General features: G+C 37.3%; 1 protein-coding gene across 1 annotated transcript; it reads left to right on the forward strand.

The window, feature by feature from the left end:
* The first annotated feature begins 257 nt into the window (after positions 1-257).
* On the forward strand, positions 258-20,189 carry BRMS1L (BRMS1 like transcriptional repressor). Its single transcript, XM_030240503.2, has 10 exons — positions 258-486; positions 5,070-5,160; positions 7,030-7,157; positions 9,821-9,900; positions 12,747-12,843; positions 13,224-13,307; positions 14,615-14,679; positions 16,119-16,158; positions 16,867-16,993; positions 18,654-20,189. The coding sequence occupies exons 1-10, from the start codon at positions 351-353 to the stop codon at positions 18,775-18,777; spliced, it is 972 nt and encodes a 323-aa protein (XP_030096363.1). The 5' UTR covers positions 258-350; the 3' UTR covers positions 18,778-20,189.
* Positions 20,190-21,590: the final 1,401 nt, after the last annotated feature.

Here is a 21,590-nt window from a genome sequence, read left to right on the forward strand (position 1 = left end):
GCACAGGGCCACAGCCTCGCTCGGCGTCCTGCGGGAGACGCGGGCAGGTACAAAACTCTGCTCGGCCGCGGTGAAGGCTCTCTCGGCGCCGAGCAGTCCTGTGAGTGTCCCGGGACAGGAGAGGGGCGCGAAAAGCCGTCGCAACGCACCCGGCCCCTCACAGCAGCCCGACGGCCCTCTCACGGCGGACCACAAATCCCAGGACGCCGCGCGCGTGGTGACGCTCGACGGCGGCGGGACTCGGCCAATGGGCGGGCGCGCAGGCACCGGGCGGGGAGGAGCGGCCGGTGGCAGCGGCGGAGCGGCGGCGGGAAGGGCGGGCTCGGGGCTCCACAGCAGCGGCGGGGACGATGCCGGTCCATTCCCGGGAGAAGAAGGAGAATAATCACGATGAGATGGAGGTGGACTACGGAGAGAACGAGGGCAGCAGCTCTGAGGAGGAGGAGACCGAGAGCTCGTCCGTCTCCGAGGAGGGGGACAGCTCAGGTACCGCAGCCGCCCGCAAGGCAGCGCCGCTGAGAGGGCGCCGCGGCGGCTCCCTCGGCGCTCGGTACTGCCCCGGGGACACACCGGTTCCGCCCCGGCTCTGGTGGCTGTCGGTGTCCCCCTCCCCTTCCCCTCCCCCGTGACCCCGCCCCGGCCCAGCCTCTGCTTCTGCTCAGCGGCTCCTCTTCGGGCCGCCGGCCAGGGCGCAGGAACGGGGCGGGGCGCATGGGCATGGAGCCCCGCTGAGCCCCGAGCCGCCGGCTCCGGAGCGGGCTGGTACCCGGCCATGGCCGGCTGGGCCGCGCTGCTCCGCTCCGTGGCTCCGTGCAGGAGCCGTGGGTTGTGCCCCGCTGGGCTTGAGTGCGTCCTCGCACAGGGACTCCTCGCTGAGGTCTCCACTTAAGGGCTTGGCATATATACATTCGTGTGCATACATGAACTCATGTGTACGTACATATAAGTGCGTATTTCCGTGTAAGCTCATGAATTTCAACTAGGTGTTTTAAGACCTGTCTTTGGAGGGATATTGGAAGCCCTGTCAATACCGCTGGCCTCTTTTGCAAATAACTTCAGCCTCTGCTCAATTGAAGGTCCCTTCTTTTTTCCATAGTTTCCATCTGGACTGTAGATTTTGACTTACATTATTAGATGAAATCTAGCTTTAGAAGGATCACTTTTTCTATGCTTAATTTACACTGTGTTATTAAGAAGGTTATTATTATCTGTTCTAAGTTTCCTTGTGATTCCTACTTTCTGTTTTTGATCTTAAAACATGTTTCCAGGTGATAACTGGTAGTAGGAGTTTGTGGTGCCTCATTTGACTGGTGATGAGATGGAAGACAGTGGATGGAAAGGAAGTTGGACAGGGTTAGTGAATTGAGAAAAGTCCCGAAGTCGATGTGGACCAGGACTAGTCCTAGTTCTCACACGTGGTTCTGGCAGCTTAAGTGATTTAGTGCTGAGGCCCCTATATCACCAAATTAAAAGTGTAGAATATGCTGAGTTGGAAAGGACCCAAAAGGATCATTAAGACCAACTCTGCACAGGACACCCAAGAAGCATACCATGTGCCTGAGTCTGGGATTAGGAAGGAGTAAATGTGTTTTAAGTGAATGTAGTCTGTTCATGTTTCTTTAAAACAATACAAGAAGCTCTCCAGATAATTTTTGTTGCATTCCACAGAGAAATGCTTTTAAGGGAGTACTTAAAGTGTGACGATTACAGAAAATTTCATGCTTGTCTCAGTGTCTTGACCAATATGAACATATTCCTTGTAAGCATATTATTCCTACAGACTTAAAATTATTAGCACCCCAGGAAATAAGTCTCAGTTGAAATTAGTAATGAATTTTTTTATCAGATTTGTCATTTGCTTTACTTGCATTCAGCCTTCTTTTTTTTTCTGTCTCCACTAGATACCTGAGAATACAAAAGTTGCTGTTATACAAAGCATGACTCATCCTTGAGAGCTGGCACTCTTTCTATCCTGTTCATTTTGATGTTATATATTTAGTATGGGTGTTTTATTGACTTGGATATAGAATAGTTTGTTAGAGGTGAATAAAAAAAGCCACAAGTTATGCTCACTATCCCAGAGGAGAATTTGGCCATTTTTGGAAGCACTTTATATAGGCCGCAGGTTATTAAAAAAGCTATTTTAGGTTCTGTTACATTTTAAGTGCTGTGTGGATTTTTTTTATCCTTAAACCAGGTTGCCCTAATTACTGTGTTAGACTGCTTGAGTATAGTAGGAAAAAACAGCTGTGATTTTGAAAGTGTTTTAGAGTACCCTAAATACTTTTTGCAGTATGAACCTGTATGGTAAATATGAAATTTTGAGATAAGATGGACCTATCAGCAACTGTTTTAATATGGAATGAGCAATCTTCCACCTCCTGTGATGTAAATTTTCAATTGGAAAGCCATGAGATTTGATCTTAGAACATTTTACTTTTACAGTAATGCATATTCCATAGTCTGTATGTTGTTTAAGGACATGATGAAGAAATTCCATAAGTGGAATGGAAGATATTCCATTAAATATATTTCAGGACTCTGAAAATCTTCATAATTTTATCAATTTATTTGGAGGAAGAATACAGATGAAACAATTGAGCTTGGCATGTGACATTTAGTATCAATGATAGGGAGAATGAGACTTCTAGGCAGAAAGTCAAAGACTTTTGAGAGTATTTGTAACTGAGAGAAGATCAGAGAGAGCTATGTGTTACTTCTTCATCTACAAGGAAGTCAGCTATACCCTCAGATGCCAATGAATAGCAATTTCCTTGCAACACAAGTTTAAAATGTAAGATGCAGTCCGTTTCCCCTCTAACAGTGGGTGTGCTCTGATCCTCAGCCAGTTCTAGTTTTCTTTGCTTTGTACTCCCTAAACATACACAAACAATAAAACCCATGTTAATTTAAGAAGAGCTTATGACTGAACTCCTTACTGAAACATACTTAGAATTGAAAGCGTAGCAGAACACACTTGAAACATGTTTGAGAATAAGGGGAAAAATTGTGGTATCCCAGTGCTTGTTCCTGTTGGGTTTCACTGGGAGGTGCCTTCCATTTTAAAGAAGCTTTATTTTTGTAGCACAGAAATGCTTCAGGCAACTCTGAGTAATATGATTGCCACATTCCTTAAATCTGGCCAAATTATAAATTGCTAAATCGATTTTGGCTTGGATATTGTGTCCAACAGTCACATAAAACTTTGTTCTTTCATATGATTTTCACCCTTATTCTGGGGTTATGGTTTTGCCTTACATTTGAGAACGTTTTAATATAAATAGTATCTCAAAAGCCTGATATGTTCTTCCCCCACCCTCCCCATGCATTGTATTTTTTTAGGTTTCATCTTCAAATTTTCTTGCTCTGCTTTCAAGTACTTCTGTTTAGATTGTATTTTAAAACTTCCTTTTTGACTGTACTAACAGTAGTATGACAGATTGCACTAGGTTTTTAATTGGGACTCATAGTTGCCATTGTAATATTGATTGGCATTACTGTGCTGACTGCTGGTTTTCAGGTCCAGGCAGGGAAGGTTAGTTTAGTTTTTTAGTCTTAAAGCTTGTGATGATTTCAGGAAGAATTTAAGTGCTGAGCGGTCTAAGTAGACAATCTGATTTAATGGGATCCTTCAAGGTAGCTAGTGGCCCTGAAGCTACTCCTTTCACTTCCTCAGCTTTACAAATTGCCATACTGTTTTGCAAAACAATAATAATGAAGAATGCTGCATTCTGTAGTTGGTGTAGGAGACTGGCATAAAGCAGTTAAACATGTTTGTTGGAAAAATGTGAGTGAGGAAGAAGCAAAAAGCTCAGAGTTGTTTATAGCCTAAAGGAGTGATCCCTGCTGGGTTCAGGATCCTACTTTTCCTCTCTGTCAGGAGGTAGGATTTTTCTTGCCAGAATAACTGCTTACATAAGTAAGGGCTGCTTAGGACAGTGCCTTCTCTCAAGCATCTGGCCTGTTTGCACCAGTTCAGTTCCTGAGTGCATGGCCATCCCTTCTGCATGCCTGCTACTGATTGATAGTGGTCAGCTATCAACTGAGGGCTAATTCCTGCAGATACTGCTGTTATAAAGCAGTTTCACTATCTGACTTTTGAATATGGCTTAACAAAACCTTTTTTCTTTTTTTTTTCTGCTGGGAAGGCTGGGAAAGAGTCAAGAATTTTGTATCTTAGTTTCTCAGATTTCTAGTCTAAGAAAGGCCTGTGGAGGTAACAACTGATGTTTAGTAGCATCAGCTGTCTCAATGGCAGTGTCAAAAGTTTTGGAAAAAATTGGGCATTTATGTTGTTTTGTCTTCTCTAGGTAAATTATGAAAAGGAATCAGGAATATAAATTAAAATAAAATCTGTGAAAAGAGTTTAACATGAGCTACTCTTGCTGCATAAAAGCATATAAAGTCAAGTGTCTGCAGTGTTCTAGACTTTTCAGGTTAAGAAATGTTTAATTGGAGTGATTTTGAATGCTCATTAAAGTGAACTGCAGTTGTTTTTACATTAATATTTCAACTTCAAAGAACTCATCCAATTGGACAGGATGAAAGCTGTTTCAGTATTATATGTTACTTTTAGGAATATGAATAAAATAAATCTTGAATTTTATATGACAAATGTAACACTGAACTGTGTTTGTATTCCAGGGATTACTTTTGTTTGTACTAATCCAGGATGCCCTTGAATTTTCAGTGGTGGCTTATAACAGCTCATGCTTAATGTTGTCTTTCATTTGGTGTGGTATACATTGTTTAGTTTTTCTGTTTTTTCATGCAGTCTTATGTTTTCTTTTTATTTCAGTTATGAAATTACCCTTTTGAGGTCTTACAGTGCTGTTTTTTCCTGCTTTGAGGAAGAAGAATTGCTGTTTATGGAGTTTATTCTAGAATTAGATCTAGGTTTCTTTCTTTGTAGCTTATGTGCCAAGTGATTTCTCATATTCTGCTCTGTGAGAATAATAAGAGGTAAACTGTTCATGACTATAATTCAGGCGCCTTTCTGCATTCACTAGAAACAAAATAGCCAGTTTATTTGGTTTATATTACATCATTAATTTTTTTTTTATCCTTAGAAATGGATGATGAGGACTGTGAAAGAAGAAGAATGGAATGTTTAGATGAAATGTCCAATCTTGAAAAACAATTTACAGATCTTAAAGATCAGTAAGTATTTTAATGTTTCAAGTGCCTCATTTGAGGATCCATTCTATCAAAGTATTGTGTGCAGCTGGTGTTTCTTGTCTTTTATATATGTGGATGGTACTTTTGGAAAAGAGTGAGGACTGGGAATTCTGAAATTACTTGCAGGCAGTTGCTCTAGAATGTTTCTGTGTATTCATGTATTTTTTGTTTTGCTGTAAGGGTGGTTTTGAAATATTGTCCCTGTGAAGGGTTAGTCTGGGTCTGTTGCATCAAACTCCCTAGTAGAACCAAGAAATTGGGATTTTAGGGAAATTTGAGATTTTGTTTAATTACTTATTCATTTAATATCATTCTCATACTTTTATATATGTGGGACAGATTTAAATGCATTGTCTTTCCTAAGTAAGGAATTAGGTTGGGGTTTTTTTTTTTTTTTTTACAGCAGTATTTTTTATAGTTGGTACTAATTAAAGTTTCTTGTGATTACTCCAAACCAGGTACCAGTACAAGATAAAATGAAAATACTGTTATTTTTCAGTCTGCCATAATACCTACATAAGTAGCTAGTAAAAACCTACTAAAAGGAAGAGATAAACTTAATTAATTAATTAATTAACAGTTATTTAAAAGTGATTGTCATTTGTATTGCAGCCTGTGATTTGGATCACAGAATCATTAAGGTTGGAAAAGACCTGTAAAATATGAAGTCCAACCATTTACCTAACAATGCCAGATCTACCACTAAGCCATGTCTCTGAGCAGCACATCTGCACGTATTTTTGAACACTTTCAAGGATTCCACCATTTCCTTTGGCAGCCTGTTCCAATGCTTGAACACTCAGTGAAAGAAATTTTTTCTAATATCCAACCTAAGCCTCCCCTGGTGCAACCATTTTCTCTAGTTCTGCCTTTTGTTACCAGGTAGCACAGGCTGGCCTTCATCTTGCTGCAGACTTCTTTCAGGTTGTTGTAGAGAGCAGTAAGATCTCCTTGAGCCTCCTTTTCCCCAGGCTGAACAACCCCAGCTCCCTCATATGCTGCTCACAGGACTTGTGCTCCAGACCCTTCACCAGCTTCATTGTCCTTCTCTGGACATGCTCCAGCAGTGTATGTGAAGTTAAATTTGTTTTAACTTTTAAGTAGATGCATCTGTTCAAGTTTAAAATTGGTGGTATTTTGGCACCTAACTTAATAAGGTACTTGGTAAGTGAAACCTTGAGAAGACCTGGTCTGTTCTGAGGCCATATGCTTTAATTGCAAACTTAGTTGTTCTTATGGTTCAGATGCATATTTATATTGTGAGATAGTTCTTTCTGCTACACAGCTGAGACATATAACTTGCTTTGTGTAACAGGACACAGTGAGGTCTGGAAATAATAGGGTCTGGAAGGAATTGCCCAACAAGTAATTTCTTGCTGCAGTGTCTAGAGAAGACTGTTTATCCTGCTCTTTGGGCTGAGCATGGAAAAACCTGGGAAATACAGCCAACTGATGAGTACTGGAGCCAGTTGGTACTGATTGGTTTGGCATTTGGCAAACTGTCAGCTTTTGAAAACTGTCAGCCATCTGCTCAACAGCTTGGATGACTGAAAACAATTTGTGAAAACAGATCTGTAAGAAGTGAATATGAAAGAGGGTGGTCCTGAGAGGAAGGAAGCAAGTACTTCTGGGGGCTTAAGGCTTATAAATGGTGATTGAGAAGTGGTAAGACTGTGGGATATGGAGGAAGGCATTGTAGAGACATGTTGGTTAGTTCAGAGATAGAGATATTTGTGTTTCAGTGTTCCATAGCATTAACAAAGGTATGACAAATAGTTATTTTAAAAATATTTCTCCTAACTTGTGTTTTATTTTAAATAAAATACATCTTTTTATTTCTATTAATTTCAGACTTTATAAAGAAAGATTAAGCCAAGTGGATGCAAAGCTACAAGAGGTCATAGCTGGAAAAGCACCTGAATATTTAGAACCATTGGCAGCTTTACAAGAAAATATGCAAATCCGAACCAAGGTGGCAGGTAGGCATGTAAAAAGAGTATTGCTGTTTTAAAGTATAAACTTGTTATGCATTTGAAGGTTAATCTTCTGTTTTCTTTAGAATTGTTGAAGGAGAGTGTTTTAAAGTTAGAAATATTGTAGCATAATTTTAAATATGAATTAGTTTTTAAATCAAAATGAATACGTTGCTTACCTCTGTGCATAAGTTGCCTAATAACATCCCACTAAAAATACGTCTTTTTTTAATGTTTCACTTAATAGCTGCCTGTCTTTGTGTAGTAAGATCAAAATCAATAAAAGCTAATAATTTTTTAGTAAGAAGGTTTGGGATCAAGTCTACACAATGGTCACTCTTTAAGAGATATGTAGGTACTATGTCATGAAATGTTTGCTATCTAAAATGATGATATTTTTTCCTGCTCTTCTAGTCTGTGTCTCTTCTCTCTTCCTATCCTTCTGTTCTGTCTAGGGAAAGAGGAAAAATCTCTTGTCCTTGGTTCTTTTCTCTCAGCAGAATTTTAGTTATTAAAACTAAGGTTTATACAGGTTTTTGCACTCATAGAAGAAGGCAAGAACGTTTATCTACTTGCATACAACCATATATTCATATGAAATGGTAATATTATAGGAAGACAAAATTCTGTACTCCCCTACTGTAAATTTGTTTCATGTTACAGTTTGATTCCGTTAGGAGGATTCAGCTGTCTCAGGGTTACATAACACAGGTTGTCAGAGAGCCAAAAGACAGGCACTTGTGATCTCTGTAGGTAGAGAAGCAGTGTCTCTTCTAAGAAATTTAGCAGCAACATGGTGTGGGCTAACTGAAAAATGGCAGACCACCTTATACTTTTCATAATGCTAGTGCTGTTTCAGTACTACCCAGTATGTCTTCATTGGTACTTCTGACTTTGAGAATTTGAAATCTTTTGATCTGTTGCGTTTCTGTCCCTTCAGATCTTACCTATAATGCTTTTTCTCAGCTGCTGACCCAGCATTACTGGGTTTTAAGTTCCTAGCTCAAATATACATGACTACTCCTAAGCAGCCCACTTAGGCTTTGCAGGAGGATCTCAGTTGAACTTGCAAAAGGTTTGATATAAAAGTAACTTAATCCAGGCCTTTCATTTTCAGTTTTAAATGTGGCTGTCCATCAGTGCTTTCATGTAGGTAGGTATGGGATATGCAGCATATTACACATTCTCTTGATTGGTCTTCAGCACCATTGAGAAACCATGTTTCAATGTAAAAAAATCCCAGCTTAAAAACAACAGTTTCCTTGAAGCTGAGAATAGAAAATAGAAGGGTTTTTTCCATTTGTCCCCAAATGAATGACCTTGATAAAATTATTCCAGAGAAAGCAAGAGACTGCAGAACTGGCTTATTTGCTCCTGCCGTCTGAGAGCCTTGACAGAAGTGGGTAATAACAGGACTTGAGTTCCATCAAGGAATCCATAAGGACCTATGGTTGCCTAAGAAAGGGGAGGAAGTGGTGACAAAACCCCTAAACTAAACTGTATTTAGCTAAACTTCAGATATAATTGCATCTGTGTTAGAAAAGAAACTTGTATTCGTTGGCTCTCTAAGGCACTATTCACACAAAATGTGGATCTTGACTATTACAGCAAGTCAGAAAAACAACTGTTTCTTCAAAGATGGTTCATACCTATATTTTTCATTTTCAGGCAAATAAACAGTGACCTAAATATGCCAGTCATCCATAAATATTAAGAAAATAAAAGCCATCATAGCATAGCAATGTAAGAAAAGAACATTTTGAGTTCTAGAATAGCTTCACTGTGGAAAGGTGATTGCCGCAATACTTAGTGGTTGGTTTTTCAGAGAGATTGCTGCTAGTGGTTCTGTTCCCCTAGGAGTATTCATTTATAGTAAGTTGAACTATAAGGGAAGTTGGTTTTGGATGTTCTTTAATTGCAAGACACCACCACTGTGTGCAAACTTAACTCCTCAAGTTTCTAATCTGAAGGAATATGTGTTTTCTGTTGAATGCATTGAATATATTAAATCAAGTTCTATAGATGCTAGCCAGATATTACATTTCAGGTACCTCTCAGGTGTTTTTCAGCTGCTTAGTGGACACATTTCCAGAAATGTCTAAAAATGCTCCTAATGCTGAGAAGTGGTATCCTTAATCTCAAGGTGACTGTTTTTAAAAATGGAACAGTCTTCTTAATTATTGTAATTTAGTAAGGTCATGCATTATAGAATAGTAAGTCTTATTGCAAATAATAATTTGTAAAACCTTTTACTTTCAATCAACTTTCTAGCTGTTTTAAAACCCCAAAACCTTATTTTAAACTAATTAGAAAATAGAAGAGGCCATTCAGTACCCAAGATTGCAACTGATAGTTATTCAGTACAGTTTGATCAGAAATATGAAATAGACATATTTTCTAAAGTTAGTGTGACCACTGGTGTAATTTATTGACTGACAGGAAAAGGAGTTAAAATAGCATTTAGTTTGTCTCAGATCTTCAGAATTAAGGATTCACTTGTTCTTATTTTTATTCTTTTAAGCAGCCAGCCACTCTGAAGTGCCTAATGTAATATATCTGTATTTTCCACTGAGGTCATGTGCTGGGACTTGCAGACAGTCTTAAAATAGAATTCTGAAGTTGGGAATTTGCTAAAGAAAGTAATATTGCTATAATTTGTCTGATTGCAGGTATCTATAGAGAGCTTTGTCTGGAATCTGTGAAGAACAAGTATGAATGTGAAATTCAAGCCTCTCGACAGCACTGCGAGGTTGTGCCAGCTGTTTCACATTGATAGCTAATCTCATCTAACTTCACTGTCTGTCATGCTTTTTAGGTTCAGTGCTTGTTTTTATTATTACTGTTATTTGCTATTTGAGTGCAACTGCTGTGTAATATTTAAGCCCATGCAAGAGGTTGTTCAAAGCATCTGAAAATTAGAATCATGGAATGTGCTTATTTAGAAGGGACCCATCAAGATCATTTAGTCCAATTCCTGGCCCTGTGCAAGACACTGAAGAATCAAGCCATGTGCCTAGAAGTGTTGTCCAAACACTTCAGACAGGCTGGGTTCACTTTTCTGGGGAGCCTGTTCTGGTGCTCAGCCACCCTCTGGGTGAAGAACCTTTTCCTGATACTCAGCCTGAATCTCCCCTGGCTCAGCTTCATGCCTTTTCCTCAAATCCTGTCCCTGGTCACAAGAGTAAGGAGATTGGTACCTGCCCTTCTGCTTCCCCTTGTGAGGATATTGAACACCAAGATGAGGTCTCCCTTCAATCTCCTCTTCTCTGGGCTGAATAGACCAAGTGACCTCAGCTGCCTCTCATATGGCTTTCCCTCCAGAGCCTTCACCATCCTCCTGACCTTCCTCTGGACACTCTCTAGTAGCTTAATAGCTTTCTGATATTGTGGTGCCCAGAACTGCCACCAGCACTCGATATGAGGCTGCCCCAGTGCAGAGCAGAGCAGGATGATGCCCTCCCTTTCTTGGCTGGCCATGCTGTGCCTGATGCACCCCAGAACACAATTGTCCCTCCTAGCTGCCAGGGTACTGCTGGCTCAGGTTTCTGTCAACCAGAGCCCCCAGGTCCCTTTCCATGGCACTGCTCTTCAGCCTCTCATTCCCCAGTCTGTCTGTACATCCAGGATTACCCTGTCCCAGGTGCAGAATCCAGCACTTGTTCTTTTGAAACTTCATGTGGTTGGCAATTGCCCAGCCTTATGATTTGACAAGGTGTCTCTGTAGGGCCTCTCTGCCCTTGAGGGAGTCAGCAGCTCCTCCCAGTTTGTTTTTCATTATCAAGTTCTTAATAGATTCCCACATATTTTTTTACCTTTTTAATAAAAATATTGGATGTAATTTTAGCAAAAAACGCCTTACATTTTAATAGCAAAACCAAAGAAGTCTTTTTGAGATGCATTAGACAGCTACTGATAGAGTTGTCATTTCAAAAGCAGTTACAAGAAAAATATTTCTCTCCTTGAACATAAAGGTTCCTGTTCACGCATCTAAGTACTGGATACTGTAGTACAAACACTCAAGTACATGTATGTCCAATGCTGTACCTAGCTGCTTAGATCCTGAGCTTTTCATCATAGTATTCCTCAGCCCCTTACAGTGGCTTAAAGGTGTTTTCTTCTGAGTGGTTCACTATATTCCAGAATTCCTGGTTCCTACTATACCTTATAAAGCGAGAATATGCATGTGTACTTTAGAAATGTTTTCCATTTTCTTGATGCCTTGGGAAAGAATTAGGTATTATAAAGGATGATTTGCTTTGGCTCTGTATTATTCCTCTTTGAGGTGGTCTTTGTCCCTTGTTTTGCTGTTATATGAAACATTCAGAATTCACCATGCAATACAAGTCTCTTGGGGGGAAAAGCTCTATTAAGTCAGAAATGCTGCTTGTAGAATTACTGTTGGCTCTGGAATATAACTATTCAGCAAGAATGCCTCTGATGCCTGTAATAGCTTTGCACACCTTATTTGTTACCAGCTATGTGAAGCAGAACACATCTAAACACAAGCACTATTTAATTTTAAAGTGTAATTTTAAAATGGTCTCAGAACAGGTAACACTCAATTGTCACTTCAGATATATGTAAAGAGGCTTCTGCTTTTTAGATTCACCTGGGAAATGCTGACGGGTTGAAAAATATGTGCAAGGAGGTCTTCAGAATTTGAATACTTTGTAACTTGAGGGAATGATAAGCCTGACAGACATTTAGTGGAACAGGGTTCTTTGTCCATTCCTTAACTGATTTGCTTCACTCTAGCAAACTAGCTTGAACACAAGTAAAGGGAAGTTTCTGTTACTGAGCTGTGCTGTGGGCAAGAGCAGTTGAGGTGCAGACATCTGCTCATTTGGCTGTAGGGAACTGCAGCTTCTGACAGAGACGTGGTAGCAGATAGCTGGATGCATTGACTTGAGCTGCTTGCACTGTTTTTTCAATAAGTTCAAGCTCTCTGTTTTCCAGAGTTGTTGAAGACATTGCTCACTGAAAGTGGATGTTAACATCGAACAATTGGCTGTATTTTCTACTCATAGTTTTGGAAATATGCAAGTTTATGAAAGAGCAGTAAAGTTATTTTCTTAAGGCTTGGAACTCAGCTTAATTCCAAGTTACTCTTCTAGAGAATTTAGTGGGTTTTCATGCTAAAGAGTAACTGATCTGTAAGATACTGTGCAATTTAGTGTAGGAGGTGGCTTTATAAAAAGCTTTCCATGAAAACATTAGCTTTTATGATTTGTAATGAAAGGTGGCTTAGAGGCTACTCCTTTAGTTACCCATTGTGAATAAATCTTTTCTATCCACAAAAATACTGTGTTTGTGTCAAAATGCAAAGAGTTATTCTGGAGAGATAGATGCATTCTTTTAATTCCTCTTGGTACCAGTAGTTGATAAATATATAATTATATTTTCAGTTGTGCTAAGCGAGTGTGCTGTCTTTAAAGAGCTAGGATCTCATGCTAAGAAAGTGGATAGAAGGAGATGGCATATGCTTTGTGGCTTCTAAAAAAGCTGTTCTTACGTTCCTTCCACTGAAGCCCTAAATTGTCAATATTTAGATTTTTGAACTCACTAACATAAAAATCTGTAACCTTGCTTTTATAGAGTGAGAAGCTTCTCTTGTATGATACTGTACAAAGTGAGCTAGAAGAGAAGATCAGAAGACTTGAAGAAGACAGACATAGCATTGACATTACCTCAGGTGGATGGAAATTCAGTTTGCTTTTTTATCATTTGTTTTTAATCTGCTGCTGGGTTCTGATTGGTTGACTGTACACATAGTATGTCTGGTGAGTTTTTGGTTATCTGGTAGAATGCTGTTCAGCTGTAGATTTGGGCAGGGGGTTGAATTTAAACTTCAACTTTAGTTTAATAGTTGTCAGCATCCCTTGTTTGTTTTGAGACTATTAATCTGTGTCAGCATAATCTTGTAATTCTTTGAATCTTGAATAAACACCTTTCTTCTGTTCAGAAACAGCATCTCCTGAAAATGTTATTTTTTTGTTTTGGACAATATTTTCTGCTATAAAAAGAGCTAAACGTGTTTCTGATTCATAGCATGTTCTTATTGTATCTTTTCAGAATTATGGAATGATGAGCTCCAGTCCAGGAAGAAAAGGAAGGATCCATTTAGCCCAGATAAGAAGAAACCTGTTGTTGTATCAGATATCCTTTGACTGAAATCATGGTTCTTTTCAGTTTTATAGCTAATTTTATTACATGTGTCATTAGTATCAAGTTGAAGTGATAATGCATTATCAAAACTGACTTTTGCATGGCAGACATTATTCTAATTCAGATTAGAGAAGTCATGTTGACACATCCTCCCACCGTGAAAATTGAAATTACCATTCTCTTACCTAGCTACTAGTTTTAAATGGAAAATGTTTTTAAAAGTTGATTTTTCTAACTCTTAAGGGAAAAGAGTTACAAAGCAAAAGCAGAATCAAGCTAGGCCACTTGAACTTCACCAATTGACCATCTAAATAGCATTGCATTCTGTGAATTATGGGTTACTCTGCTGTTTTAGAATATGTTCCAAAACAAAAATACTAATATAGTATTAGCTATAAAATCTCAGCAATTTCAGGCTATTTATAAAGCTAAAAATTCTTCAGTTTTAAAGTAAACAAATTTATTCTTTTTGATTGTAGTTTAGAAATAGTTGTGAACTTGTCAGATAAGTGCAAAGCAAATACAAGAAATTTTAGCCAGCTTTTTATTTTAAATTTTTTGCTATTTAGAGAAAAACGAATTTTAAATGGGTAAAGAGTTTTAAAATTTCAAATGGAATTTTAAGTTTAAGCTTGCTTTCCATTTTAGGAGATTCTCTTTTTGAACATCCATAGCACCTTTTGCTAAACTTATTTTTCAGAGATGAAATGGGTAGAAATAAAGTAGAAATGAAGACTGTTGTAATGGAATAACTGTACTATATGAAGTTCATGTATGGCAACTGATAGTTTAAGGAAGGGGGCTTTGTCTTTCTGGCTCCTGTTTTTTAGATATTTGTTATTCAGATATGTGGTGCTGACCATACTTTAGTCTTGAAGATCCATGATGCAGAATACTGCATAAATAATTATTTTATTTAAGCATATACTAGTGTAGGTGTTGTTTTGCAGTGATACATTGAAATTGCAATGAATTTTTATTGTAATTTGAATTGTTGCAAATAGAATAATTTTTGAACTGTTAGGAATGGAATGGTTGTGTCTCAGCTGTTTATCCTATCCTTATGTTGAACTGCAGTAGCCTGAGTATCTACATACTATTATTACCTCTTTTAATAATTCTTAAAGTGTACTTCTAGGTTGCATAATTCAAAGATGGATGTGTTTGCACTGAGCTTTTACTTTGTGTTGGTATACTTTTTGTGAAAGATCAGCAGAACAGAGCTATTAATATTTTTCTACAAACATAAGAGTATTTTTATTATTTCTGTTTAAAAGAGTTTTCCCTAACATTTCCACGCCCTTATATAGTTTATATGTTACAAGACCTTGATATACTTGAAGACTGGACAACAATAAGGAAGGTAAGATGGAAGGATGAATGCCAATGCCTGTAGATTTAGTTGGGTTCATGTCTAGTCCTTCTGCTACTTAAAAATATGTAACTGGATTTCTTACATGATCAAAACACTAAATAGATTTTTATTTCTTCAATAGTCAATTAATCCTTTCACTTCAACCTGTGTTATTGCTAATTCTACCCAAATCATAGAGAGGAATCCATTAAAGGGGTGCAAGAAGGTACCTCTAAAATGGGGAGTCCATAATTTTCCAAAAAGTGAGCCTAAAGCCTGTGTTAAGTGGATCATCCTTCTCATAGTTTAGGCTAATTGGATATAAACTATGATAGGATAGTGCTTCACATTTGCTTTATATGAAGGTTTTTTAAAATCTCATATGGCATTTTTTCATATAGTAAGGTTTTTATTTTAAGAAGATTTCTGTGCTTTGACCTCTCATACTTTTTTTACATAAAAATGGGGAGCTGTGTTTTTATCAGGTTACAAGAGAATCATGGTTTAAAGAAGAGAAATTTGTCAGTTGATATATTTGAAAAAATAAATCCGGGTTTTAATTGCATAATCCCTTTTTCAGATGGTAGGACTGTTGAAGGATCTTGCTGTAATGAAATGCTATCCTTGCCTTGCACTTACAGTCAGAAAGCTTTCCCTAGTATCCTAGTGCATCCCAGCTTATGGAATAGCAATCCACTTAGGTGAATTCAGAAACTTGGTGGGGAGTTGTCTGAGTCAGTTTCTATCCTGTTTTTTTTCCCTGTACCTCTTTCCTGAACAAGAAGTAAAATAAGACCTTTATATGAGAACTTGTCGGACTTTTTCTATCACATCAGAGGAAGAGACACAAAATATCTTTCCCTAGAGCTTTTTTTCTGTAATTTTACATAATTTTAAACAATAGTAACAAACCCAGGATCTACTAGGGCTTTGCCTTTTCTGGAAATAATTTTAAAAGTCCCCAAAAAGCAAACAAATGAACCCCCAAAACCTCTTCAGTGCTTTTCTTTTCCCCCAAGGTTATGTGTGGTCTGGAGTTTACATGAAGTAATATTTGTGAGCTTATAACATATAAATTAAAAGACTTGGTTGTTCATATAGCATTTTGTTTTTCAGATTGAATTAATGTAATTTTGTATTTTCTTGTCAGAATTATATAAGAACAATTTTGAGGATTCAATTTAGAAAAGCTTGAGTTATTGAAATCAAAACTTTAATAAAGAAGGTGATTTTTTTTCACCTTCAAAATGCTTTTTTATTTAGCTACCGAGTCACCACTGAACACATTTTTATTTTAGAATTCTCACTGTATTTTTTGCATGTAAATGCAAGTATACACTTGCATATAAAAGCAAGTGCCACAGCATGTTACTGCACAACTAAAGCTGGCAGTTAAGACAAAATGACTCTGCCTGCTGACTAACTTTAATTTTCTTTTGTGTTTCAAGGCAATGGCTACGCTGGGACCACACAGGGTAAAGCCAGAACGTAAGTAAACATGGTCTAGTTTCACAAGACAGAACTTGCTGTGTCCAATGATGCAAACTGCATCCAGGCAGATTGTATTTATTGTAGTACTGGTATAGTGATGGAGGATGGGGTGAAGTAGCTGGAGGGTGTGGCTTTTGTCTTTCTCCTCTCTCAGGTGCTGATACCTGTAGTTTGACTGCTGTTGCTTCTGTTGACACAAATTTTAGAAAATTATAAAAAGAATTCAGGCTTCTAACAGTGCTTTACAGCAATTCATATTGGCAAGCTATGCCAGTGTTTGCAAAAGATTAAGCAGAAAGCTGAGAGCATCTGGACCTTTCAGGTGCATTTCAAAGTTTGCTCACATTGACTGCAAGCTGTAACTGAAAAAGCAGAGGTGTGGGAAGGGAGTGGTATTCATATTTGCATATTTGGCACTGAAGTCAGAAGCATGTTCTTGCAAAGTAAAATCACATATTTGGAGGTGAGGAGAAGGGACAATAGGCATGTAGGTGATAGCTTCTATTTGAAAATGAAAGCATAACTTTTAATAATCTGACTGGAAATAAAAAGGTATATCGCTTCCAATTTTCCAATGCAATTAAGAGACAGACTACTGTTGGAAAAAAATGTCTATTTTGTGTAAATAACTTGATGAAAGTGTATTTAACCACCTAACTGATTTTTGTGAAGTTAATATTAAATCACTTTTATTACTTCATTTAGCACCTGTCAAATTAGAAAAGCACCTACATAGTGCTAGATCTGAAGAAGGAAGACTCTATTATGATGGTGAATGGTATGGACGAGGGCAGACGATATGCATTGATAAGAAAGATGAATGTCCTACAAGGTAAAGATTGTTTAGCCTTATGCAGCTCTGTACATTCATGTTAAGCAATAACTAGGATGGTGGCATTGAAGAGTAAGGCCTCTGTGGAAATACTGCTACCTCAGTGGCATTTACTAGATTACATTGCAAGACAGGTATTAAGATGAGGGCTGACTTGTGATAGAGGCTAGTAAAGGTTGGAACTGACTGAGGGGTTGGCAAGTTAGAATCTCTCTTAACAATTTAAGCTGTTACTAGTTTCTGATAGCCTTGGAGTAGTTTTTTTCCTAGTATCTTGGAAGTTTGTTGCTTTGAGAATTTGATCTGTTGGCCCACCCAAAAATTCTAAATTATGGAAAAACACTTTATGCTGTTGAAGATAAGCTTTGTTTTCCATTGATTAGTTCTCTGAAAGAAGAGAGGAACTTTTAAATTTTATTTTCTTCTCTTAAGAAACATTCTACCTTGGAACAGTCTAAATATTAGAGTGCAAATTTGGTTAAACATTTAAGATCTATAAATGTGTTTTCTCTGTTTGGATAATATTTGTAAATTCTAAAGGTATGAGTATATTTAAAATTAAATTTATATCTTACCTTTTACTGAATGGGGCAAATAAGTCTAAGCCCGATGTTGATTAAATATTCACATGTACTCAGGAAAATTGATTTTAATTTTATATGTCAGTAGTTTACTGTAGAACTGGCTGTTTCTTTTCTTCCTTATGTGTGGTGTAGAGGAACAAATTTTGGTGATTTTGGTGTTTATTCAGGGCTGAAACAGGAAGGTATTTTGGTAAATTACAGATTGTGTTTGAAATTAAAAAAAACCCTCTGGATTAATTTAGTAAAACACAGCAGTTGTAGTGGGCCAAGTAAAGATCTTAGGATCCAGTGTCTGACAAAAGCTAAAAGCTGATGCTTAACAGGGCAGTCATGCAGTGGAGCTTTCCTGGGCTTTCAAGAGCCCCACAACTCCTAAGACTAGAGGGACTTGTCACACTCAGTATGCAATAAATCTTTGTTCTGCTAACTATTTTCATCACTGGTTTTGTGCTTTCTGTTCTCCCCATCAATGTACTTGAAATGATACTTTTTCTGTGGGTATGAGGAAGGAGTTTTGTTCACTATTTGTGTTAAAGGTTACCACAAGGAGCATAAAAATAGGGCTCATTTAACAGTGAATCAGTAAGTCAGTTTTCAGTTTATTTCTTGTGATCTTGGCATAATGAGTAAGAGTTTAATGCATTTTGTGCTTTAAATCGTGGCTTCAGGTTGTCCAACTTTTTTTCAAGTACTTCGTATTCAATGTAATTTCAAGGCTTTTTCTTGTTTTTTCTTTTTACTGTGGGTAGCTTATTGTTGTGTTTTCTCTGTGTGACTGTTGTTCTTATAAACAATTAAAGTATTTGTACCTGTTAGGGTTTTCTTGTAAGAGAATAAAATAGATGTCTGAAACATCAGCTACCTTCAGTAAAGACACATGCAGTTGCCAAGGAATTCTGTTAAAACTATGCTTAGAGTAGTGCTAGTATCTTTTGGGCCTAGCATTTACAACTAATGCATATTTTCATTTACTGTGTGGAAATACAGCTGCAATTTTGAGGTTATTTTTATCTTAAAAGCTTTCTAAATTCTTCTTGTTTTTCTTCCCCTGACCCTTCTTCCCTCATTTTCTGTAGTGCCATAATTACAACAATTAACCATGATGAAGTTTGGTTTAAAAGACCGGATGGAAGCAAGTCTAAGCTGTATATTTCTCAGCTACAGAAAGGAAAATATTCAATAAAGCATAACCACAACTGACCTTGCTCACTGGATGTGAATCAAGTGGTATTGCCATGCGTGATGTGCCATGGGGTGAAAATTGTATTTAATAGTGTTTTGTATTCCTTATATATTTACAGCAGTATCTAATGTGTATTGGTCGTGCTGTATGTAAGCTTCATATGGACGGCCTTCAGAAACCTGAGGAGAGTAAATCCTGTTAACAGATATTTTGCCTCTAAATTGGGTCCAGTGCCTAAGATGTGAAGTATGCTCTTCAAGTATAACGCTTCAAAACTTAACATATTTGTAATTTAAAAACAATATTTTTCCATTGGTGACCAGTTGGTGTGAAAAAAATGATAACCATAATTACTAGCAACTCACTTTATTTTCAGTGACTGTGTCATGCTTCTCTTGTGGATGTAAATTTAGCCTGCTCAGCTGTTGCTTTTGAATAGATTGTAAAATGCATAAGCATCCTTTTCTCCAAAGTGTACTGATTTATTTAAATTATTGTCCTCAACAGCTCTGCTAGTACCGACTGTGTTATATTTTGTAAGGTTTACTATATTGCTTGTAATGAGACAAAGCCAATATTTTGAACTATGTTTTTGAAGAGCACTTTTCTAGTGTTGGACCCTATTCTATAGCAGACAAATCATTGGTGATGTTTTTTCTTGATTGCCAGCAAAATTTATGCATAAGGTGGACAGTGTTGCTCCAACCTGTATTATATGTTGCCCACAAAGAACAACTGGGGGGGATGGTTACATAAATGCTGTTGCATGGCCTGCATGTTTGGTCCACAGCTGTGTGAAATATGACGAATTTTTGTTAGGGAAGGAATATATTTCCCCAGAAGTCATCTATCTAGGAGAATTTACACTGAGGTTTTCACCAAACACTATTTTCAGAATTTATGTGCCCCATTTCATCTTACTGTACACCAGAAGTATTTCATGCAGCTTAGGAAGCTGAGTGTCTTTTCAAGTCTTGCTCTTTTAGCCACAGAGAAAAGTCCTAAATCCTTGATGTTACTGTGATGTTCTTCGAGCGACTAGAATGATAGATGGGATTGTTGAAGAATTGTTAATGCGTTGGTTATGTGCACTTTATTCTCCACTTAATGATGATTCTTCTTGGAGAAAATAAAGCATCCATTTGCTTTAAATGATCACAGCAAATAAAATATTTTTATTGTAACATAAATTAATCGTCTCTTCTAGTGCAGGGTGGTAAGTACTTTCCAAATGCCAAATCAGTTTCTGCTGAGTGATGCTTTTCTACAATTGTATGACATTATAAATCAAATGTACATAAAGTATCAATTGACATGTTGGCTTTTAACAATATGAACTGTATGTATACAGTTGTTTGATAAACTTTTTGTAATTAAATATTTGCATTTTTTTAACTTAGTATATAAATAAATGATCTGTGGTAGTGGATATCTTTTCTGTTGTTTTGCTGTTTGATTTTCTACTCTTGTTGGAATTGTTGATCTACCAAATGGCAAAGGGAAATATTTTTAAATAATCAGAAGACCTAAAGCTTTTTTAAAAAATTTTTGACTTGCACCTTTTTCTTTGGATTTTTGAGAGTACATTGTATGTATACATTTTTTGTTTTTACAAACATTTAGAAAATATTTTATGGAAGCTTTATTCTGTGACACTTATAAATCAAACATAAGCGCTGTTAAGAATTTCATAACTGTTGACATGCTTGAAATCATTTGTATTTAGGCCATGCTGGATACTCTGGACTGGTTATGTGATTCACCCCTTTCCTTTTACCTCTTCTGGATTTTGGATCTCTCTAGCTGCAATAGATTATTCCTTCACCTTTTTCTCTTTTACAAAGCAAAACTTTCCTTCATAGAGCCTTTGAATTTGGACCGACACTTTGTGAGTGTGGTTTCTTAATTCAGAATAAACATCATTCATATCAACATGAGAGGTAATAATCATAGCAGTGTGAATTAGGGATCAGACAACTGGGACCTGCTCATTCCATTACTGAGCTGTGGCTTTCCTTTTTGACATGTCATCATTTCTGTGTATGTGATGGGAGAGCTGTAAGGTTGGTTTTTGTTTATAACTGGTTAATCACTTCATTACTTAGGTGTATCATATTTGGTTCATGCTTTGTATCTTTTTAATATTTGAACAGTTAATGTTTTGCTTGATCCAACATAAAATGTAAGAGAGGTCTTCCACAGATTTTAGTCCTTTGAAATAGAGACATTATCTTCTTGTCCATCTGTTTTATATTTTACACCACTGCATTAAAATTTTTCAAGCTTTGGTAGCATTGTTTTAACCTACAAATTGGATTTAGATCTGTGAAGTGCTAAAAGGAATTCTGTAATATCTGAAAAATTAAGAAAAGAACAAGAGGCACTGAGTTACAAAAGTAACTTTCTGTACATACATAGGAAAGGCTTCTCTATCAATAGTTGTGTTTCAGAGGAGATGCAGTTTGGTTTTTGCCAAACACATGGAGCAAATTGATCTGCTCATCTTTCCCTGCCTTTCCCTTCATCTTTCCCTACCTTTCTTCTACAATGAAGTATCAGATATATTTAGTTGGAATGCAATTGATTTAATGTGTAAGTATCGTGTGGAGTTTAGCTTAGGTATGTCGTAATAAACAGGTCTTAAACTTTCCAAATGCATTTGAATTTTGGCACTTTATCATAGTGTGTTTGTTTTTTAACTATTAAAAAATGGTCTATTTATAGTTTGTGAACATCTTACTCTATTTGTAATCCAAGGCCTGTATAAGTAGCTCACCACCCCCATCAAGTGGTAAAAGATGATTAAGTGAAATTTTCACTCATTTTGAAA

The sequence above is a fragment of the Serinus canaria genome, chromosome 5 (genome assembly GCF_022539315.1).
Source record: "Serinus canaria isolate serCan28SL12 chromosome 5, serCan2020, whole genome shotgun sequence".
Lineage (NCBI taxonomy): Eukaryota > Metazoa > Chordata > Aves > Passeriformes > Fringillidae > Serinus > Serinus canaria.